At 36.2% G+C, this 7,500-nt stretch overlaps 1 protein-coding gene across 1 annotated transcript in view; it reads right to left on the reverse strand.

The window, feature by feature from the left end:
- Window positions 1-7,500, reverse strand: part of LOC138028762 (DCN1-like protein 1) — a 10,276-nt gene that overhangs the window by 2,358 nt on the left and 418 nt on the right. Inside the window, exons 3-6 of the mRNA XM_068876373.1 lie at window positions 6,729-6,897; window positions 4,997-5,127; window positions 1,755-1,837; window positions 510-606 (exon numbers count right to left, since the gene is read on the reverse strand). Coding sequence (XP_068732474.1) covers window positions 510-606; window positions 1,755-1,837; window positions 4,997-5,127; window positions 6,729-6,897 — 480 coding nt within the window. The remainder of the gene's footprint in view (window positions 1-509; window positions 607-1,754; window positions 1,838-4,996; window positions 5,128-6,728; window positions 6,898-7,500) is intronic.

The raw sequence follows: 7,500 nt of genomic DNA on the forward strand, positions 1-7,500 counted from the left end.
AACAAAGCAACCTGTACTGCTAACAAAGAGTAAGATTAAGCGTACGGGTTATAAATTTCCTTAGTATTTTCGCTATAAACGAAAATAGAATCTAAAGCTCTCTATTGGTTTAATGGAGGGGACATAATTTTTGACTACAACCCATTCACTCCTCAAATGCCCTAAGATGCAGTTAACAAGTAAAATTTGTCAAGTCTCACCCCCAGGGGTCAATGGGTGAATGGAGAGGAAATGTGTGTAGTTTCTGATGAAAAACTCAGGTGAAAAAGCATCACCTTCTTGGGAAAGGTCTGGTTTCAAATAACTCAAAACAGAGGTGATACCAACATTCAACCATCATCCCTCGCAACACTGGAAATCACATTTCCCAGGACCTTCCCAAGTAAAAATTTCTCACAGTGATCTGTCTCAGGATACCCCAAAGGGCTCTGCCTTTGGCAAACGTTTATTCTCAAAAGCCCTCTTGGCTAAATTCTGGATTTGCCTCACATAAAACATGATCAAGCTACCTTCTTCATCATAATTACTCATGTCATCTTCGATCATGTTACTGAAATCTAACAGAAGGTTCCAAGTGTCCTTGGTTATTGCCCTTTTATGATGAAGCTAAAAAGAATTAAGACAACAATATTATCAATGATAACAAATCTTGTCCTATCAACAATTTTTACAAATGATGATGTGCATGGTATTGTAACAACATGTACATACATGTAGTTTTACATAAAAATACAACAAAATACATATAAAGAAACAGTAGGAGCCATAGAATATGAAGCCCTTGGGTTGACTTGATTAACTTCTTGTCTTGTCAATGTACATGCATTGATGGCCACACATACTGCACATGTACACTACACAAATGTCAGCCAAAACATTAGCTCTAGGTTCATAAAGCCACTGGCCAACATGTTCAACAACAATCAGCCACGCATTTATCACATATCATCACCCTATGTATTTTTCTTTCCTTTTCATTGGCCCGTGAAGAGCCCACCATGTGACTGCAAATAATTGCCAACAAATAGGTGTTTTGTTGCAAATAATATTCTGCTCATGCGTAATTGAAATCATGCTCTTGTGTGAAAATGGCAGTTCACTTTCCTTTCCAATTTTTGGAAAAAATGGTGATTTGTCAAAGTCTCACACACTATTTGGCTCAGCCAAATAATTCTTCTTCTCACCACTGACAAATCCTGACATTTTGCTGAATCTCACCCAGTAAATGTACTACTAAGTTGGAGAACTTAGTACATCACAAGTAAAATAAACTATGACTCTGAAAACACTTTAAAAATTATTAAAACAATGTGTGTCATTAACTTAAGTTACCAGTGGGGTGGAGAATAATTATTGCAGAAACTAGAGTAATTTAGTTTTTTTAAAGAAGTACACAAAATCAACATTTTTGATGGCCTCAACTTTCGTACCTGTAAAATAATATGTCTTAAATGTCGCCGGGTAAATACCCTTGCTGCATGCACTTGTTAAGCGGCCTATTTAGTCTACTTATATTATTAAGTTAATCTTTTAGGAGAGGGTTGGGTTGGTGCTTATTTACCTAGTAGGGGACTTATGTCCTATTGTTTTTGCACCAGTACTGCTTTGTACAAATCCTTTTATAAATGAATACCCGGTAAATAAATAAATAAATACAACAGGGTTGTTCGTCACTTAATGTGGTACAAATGAGATGCAAGGTGGTTTTTGGCAATCAAATGCATTAATTCCATAACGAAAAATAAATTACTTACCAGTAGAAACTCACACCAGATATCAAGAAATTTAAATCGTCCTTCAAGAACTATATTCCAATATGCAATGGACATGTCTAAGTCTACAAGAAAAAAAAATATGTGCAAAAATAATGTATGGTATCAGTTAACTAATTCACATTGTAATGTTAACTTGATAAACCAAACCAATGACATACATGTAGGGCTTTCCTTTGCTGGGCAAAAGGGTTTTTTTTTCACATTATCAGTGCTCGACATAGCAACCGCTGAGGTCGCCTGAATGAGACTGGATTTTTTTCACTGGTGTCTAACTTTTCATACTTAGTCGCAAGCCTGGCCACTACGATATTTTTATTATGTTATTGTTATTAATCTTTAATTTTTCTTCATCGAATGAGTACAATGAATGTCCGATAGCGGACTATAGTTCACACTTTAAAGGAAAGTTTTTTTATCGACTGATAGAAAGTTCATGAGGAGAACAACTTCTAACCAAACTTTCAATCTTGAAATAGCTTACTAACCTTGTGAAATCCTTGTTAAAAATACACACATGCAGGCTGCCATCTTCGGTTATACGTGACATCAATGAGCTCAGCTGATCCCACTTTTCACTCAGAAATGTGAACAACATGAACAGTGTTTCATCCGTCTGACCTATTTGAGCAATTTATGTTGCTGAAAAAAAAAGGTGTGACTCTAATATGAAGAGGAATCTCAACAGCTTTGTGTGTTGAGCTCAATGATGTCACATAAATTCCAAGATGGCGGCCTGCATGTGTGTATTTTTAACAAGAATTTCACAAGATTTTTCAAGATTGAAATTTTGGTTAAAAGCTGTTCTCCTCATAAACTTACTATTAATTGATAAAAAAGGATTGTCATTTTGGAGTGAACTTCTCCTTTCACGCACGTACACATGTAGCCTTTGAAAAATGGTGTTTTACGTATCCTTAAGAAACGCAAACTGAAATCTCCATCTTCAATTAACTTCATCCCAGAAGTGACATCTTAATTTTATTTGGAAAGTGCAGATTTTAAATACAGAAAAAGCATTAAAAACTTCAAAATACCTAAAAAATCTATGAAATGCAGTGACCGTGGTCTGCATACTTGCGGTATGCCTTGTGTTTACTTGGTACTATAATTGCATGTACCGTAGCAGTTTTTCCATTGGCAACTGCAATTCTCAGTCCCTATCCACACGAATTCATTTTCGAAAACCACTATTTCTGAAAATCTCCGTTTAGATATAATCGGCCACACTGAGACGATCGAAAACAGGTGTTTTTGAAAACGCTTTTGAAAATGGAGGTCTATTGTTCTAGTGTGGACGGCAAAAACAGACTGAGGTTTTTGAATATGTGTGACATGATTAAATTTTTATGCATGCCTCACAGTTTCCTGTGCACCAAGATGTAAACAAAGCCTGGTAACAAAAACGCATCTTTAGATCTCAGTCTTCAGTCTCTAGTGCGGACAGCCGTATACGATATGAAAACACATTAGAGTGGAGAGGCCCTCAAAAATAATGTGAAAGAAAAGAAATTGTTGTTCATGAAGAATGGTGTTAATAAAATTTATAAAAATGTACCAGTCACAAATGTCGCCAATTATTAAAATTCGTAAACGAGTGAATATAAAACTTAATAGGCGACGTTTCGCCATCATCGTAACACTGTTCTCAAGGCGCAGTGAATAAATTAATGCGCAGATTTAGTGTTTTCTAGAATTAGCATAAGAACAAACGCTCACAAGTTTTTCAAGTGTGCCAATGGAGTCCGTTTGCACCTTGAGAAAAGGGTTTGCAAATTAAAAGCACCTCCAAGGATCAAGAGTATATAAATGCAGATATTACGATCTGGAACATCAAATTCGTTAGCAATGTTATAATTTTCAAGTCAAATTATCCAGCATTTAAAATTTGTACGACCATTTTTACCCATCTCAAGGCTGCTTTACAAGCTCTAATTTTTGGCTCGGCCTCTCTTGCATTTTACCTTTATGCAGCCGTTTTTGAGCACCTTAAGTTGCAACTTAGGACCATATCATTTTTTTGGTTTATGGTAGCCTGTCTTTGGTTGAAACGTATAAGGCCAAAAGGGCCAAAATTATTGGCCACCAAATCTGAAAACGTAGAAGCCAGCTGGCCCCTAGTTTTTTTCCTGAGAATCGAGCACTGATTATATACAGCTTTTGTGACTTCTCTTAGTAATTCATAAATGTAATTAGATGTAACAATACCGTTTTGATTCTTTCCATGTGTCTTTGTAATTTTAAATTGTTGCAGTTTTGATACAGGGCCCCTATAAATAGCTTTTAATCAAATGGGTATCCGGTACATCATGTGCCAATATGATAAATATAATACATCCTACGGTACAAGAATAGTTATATCTACATGTATGACCTATCAGTGATGAAAGAAATGAAATCTTAATATTTTAGCATTTCCCTAAAATGCAAATTAATAATACCGTAATGATGATAACACAGTGTAGTTACAAACAGAGTACCAAATGTATAGATGTACTCTAAGGTGGCCTTCAAACAATAATTATTAACCCATTCACACCTCAAACACCCTAGAATGCCCCCCATTGACGAGTAAAATCGTCTGGCGTTAAATAGCCATAATTTATTACACATGCACCACAAAAGAGATGCTATTAAAGTGCTACTGTGATCAAAAAATCACTTCCTTTTTTTTCTTCAGATTTTGAGAGTGTGATTGCTTCACACTTGACTGGCAAAATTTTGAGCTTTGATTTTTATTTAAAGGTTGTTTACTTTTAGCGTAAGTTTTGGACTTCAAGGTCTGCCATTACTCATGTTCCAAGCTGACCGATTGGACATCAGAGGGTTGGATCTAGGGAAAAGTGACGTCACTGACTCACTAGCTTAAAATTTCAGCGTGTAAACACAGCTTATTATATATGCAAAACACAAGTTTGAAAGTCTGAAAGCCTGAAACTCTTGTGCTGCATATTAATTCAGCCGCATACACAATCATTGCAATCTTAAACCATTGAGTCTTTGACGTCATTTTCTCCTCGATCCAGCTCTCTCAAGACTCCAAAGTTAGTAATGGCTCTCCATGAAATAGGAAAATTCCAGTTAAAATAAACAGGTGGCTTTTTGAAATCAAGGCTTAAAACCTGGGTCACTTACTGTTTAGTTGACATAGTTTTGAAATCCAAAGAAAAGTAAAATCAATTTTTTGGTCATAGTAGCACTTTAATTAATGTTATTACTCTTACCTAGGCTCTTTTGGCCAGGATTTTTAGCAAAATTAAATGTGAACTGGTATAAATCTTTAAATTTGCTAATATCTCTAAGGTCAGACTCTAAACTAGGTAACTTGCTCCGGAGTCTTTCAATTGAATCACACCTGCAATGGTGAAAACACCAAGCATTATCATCATGAATTACAGCAAAATTTCTGACTTAGCACAAAAATGACTCCTACAAAGATCTCCTCACAACAGTGTCTGATTGGTTCAAATAAAGGCCAAAAAATTAGTAACAAAATGTTAACCAACCAGCTGCAACTTATTAAAGCATTACAGACTCTCAAGGGCACTTGTCACATCTATTTCTTGAAAAATCATACCCTTGGTACCAGAGGTTTTTTTTTTCTTTCACGAGGAGTGGTTAAAACGGAGAGGTAAAAAATAAGAACCTCTGGTCACCGCAGTTAAGAATCTCACTTCCACGCAATTTCGAAATGAGATATCTTGCCAAACCAGTTTTCTACAGTGGTGTCAATGTTGTACCCAATTCAAGCCCTTTGGGAATAGGACATTTTGATTTTGACAGTTCCCATTGTGCAGCAACCAATCAAAAGTGACATGAAACCACAAACTAATTACAACCCTTAGTAGTTGCGGTTTAAGTTTCTCAGGTGTGACTGGCTTTTTACTCAAACCACCATTTCATATTTTCTTTCAGCTCTAGGCTAGGCAGGCATTCAAGGGACAAATAACGACTGCGATGGCAGCTTTTGGATAACTGAAACCACCATCATGCAAATACAAACAAACTTTCAGCACCAGTTGAAAAATCAAAGATTTGCTACATCCAGACAGCAGGACTGCAAACACTTCCTCATGCTTGATGAAATTCCTGAACAGATTTCAATTCTATAATCTCCGAAAATCCAGAATTAACTGTGTATTGTACTGTGCAAACCTGTAAATGATTGCTCAAATTCACAGCCTTCCACCGCCAGTTTTGTTTTTGTAACACTCCTGCGCTCAAAACTGGTTTTGTGGCCACTTAGGTGCACTCCCGCCATTCAACCAGTGAAAATGAGTGTTAGATTGTTTTAACTCGGAAAGGACTAGCACTGACTACTCAAATCAATCAGCGGCCATTATCACAAATCATGGAAGTGAGGTTCTCAACTGCCGTGACCAGAAGGTTTTTTTCCCTCACCACGGTGGCTTCAGGGTTCGGTATCGCAGCTTTGCCGCTCATAGAGATGATGCCAAAAAAAAAAAACATCTGGTACCCAGGGTAGAAAAATCACAGTTTCAAATACATTTGACTTGTATAGGTGCCCTATCATGTACTGAGCAAAGAAATAAGTTTTGGGCAAGCAGATTCTTTACTTAGCTCAATAATAATAGTGAGTAGAGTATGTACTGTTTTTCTTGGTATTTAACCAACCCTGTAAAGACACTGTAAGGGAAAATTGGAAAACAATCTCAATTTTTTTTTTTAACTTATGTTCTCTTGGGAACCAGGAGACCAAAGGGAATCTTAAGTACCAGAAGTTATAGTATTAGCTGGATTCATTACCAGTGGGTGTCTAATACATTCTATGTACACTTCTGAACTCCAGCTCATGGACCACTTGGCTACATGTACATGTAGCTTTTGTTGGGTTTTTACCAAAGATCCCTCTCTTACTTGAAAGTATAGTTTTCCATTGAAAGACCATTTCAAAAAATGGGACACCCAACCAGACAAATGAAGAGACAAACTAACCCTAGCTCTACCATCCCATCAGTAAATTCTTTTCTTGTAAATTCACATTGTGTTGCTGCTTTAAATTTCCAAGCAATTATAAGTACTTTAAGGCTAGCAGGATCTAACTTGAGGTCTTCACAGAATCGACCAATACCCTCTGCCATGATTTTGTCCTCATCACTTGGATCTGACAATGTAACAATCAAGTTAAAATTCTTAAAAATACAAATCTTACTATTTTAGTTATGTTAGATCCACCAAATTAAGGAGTACATAACCTGTATAATGGATGGAAGCTGTGACTTTGCAAGAAGGTAGAATGAGTATTTATGTAAATTAAGCAAATAGAATAACCTTTATCCAAAGGTAGCTATAGTACACGTAAGGGTAACCCAAACAGAAAACAGGGAGGGTAGTGTAATATGAATTCAATGTTTACACTTTTTGTTCTGGTAATTTGTACTATTTGGTCACTTGATCACTTACGAACTCGCAAATTCACTACAAACCTTTCCCTTACAAATCACCTTATCTCTTAAATACTTCTGCAATCGCACATGGTTTGAAATACACAAGCTTTGGAATGTCAGCTCGAGTACCAGTGAACGTTAATTAATTTCAGGTACATTATGAATTCCTCGTTATCAAAAGCTGAACGATTCTTTCCCTAAAACTTCATAAGTAGCCAAAATAACAATCAAACATTAGTGACGCTGCAAAACTATGTAACAGGGATATCCTTGATGAAAACACAAATTGTCACAGGACTTAATTAGTAAAATACATTGAA

The sequence above is a fragment of the Montipora capricornis genome, chromosome 13 (assembly GCF_036669925.1).
Source record: "Montipora capricornis isolate CH-2021 chromosome 13, ASM3666992v2, whole genome shotgun sequence".
In the NCBI taxonomy this organism is placed as follows: domain Eukaryota; kingdom Metazoa; phylum Cnidaria; class Anthozoa; order Scleractinia; family Acroporidae; genus Montipora; species Montipora capricornis.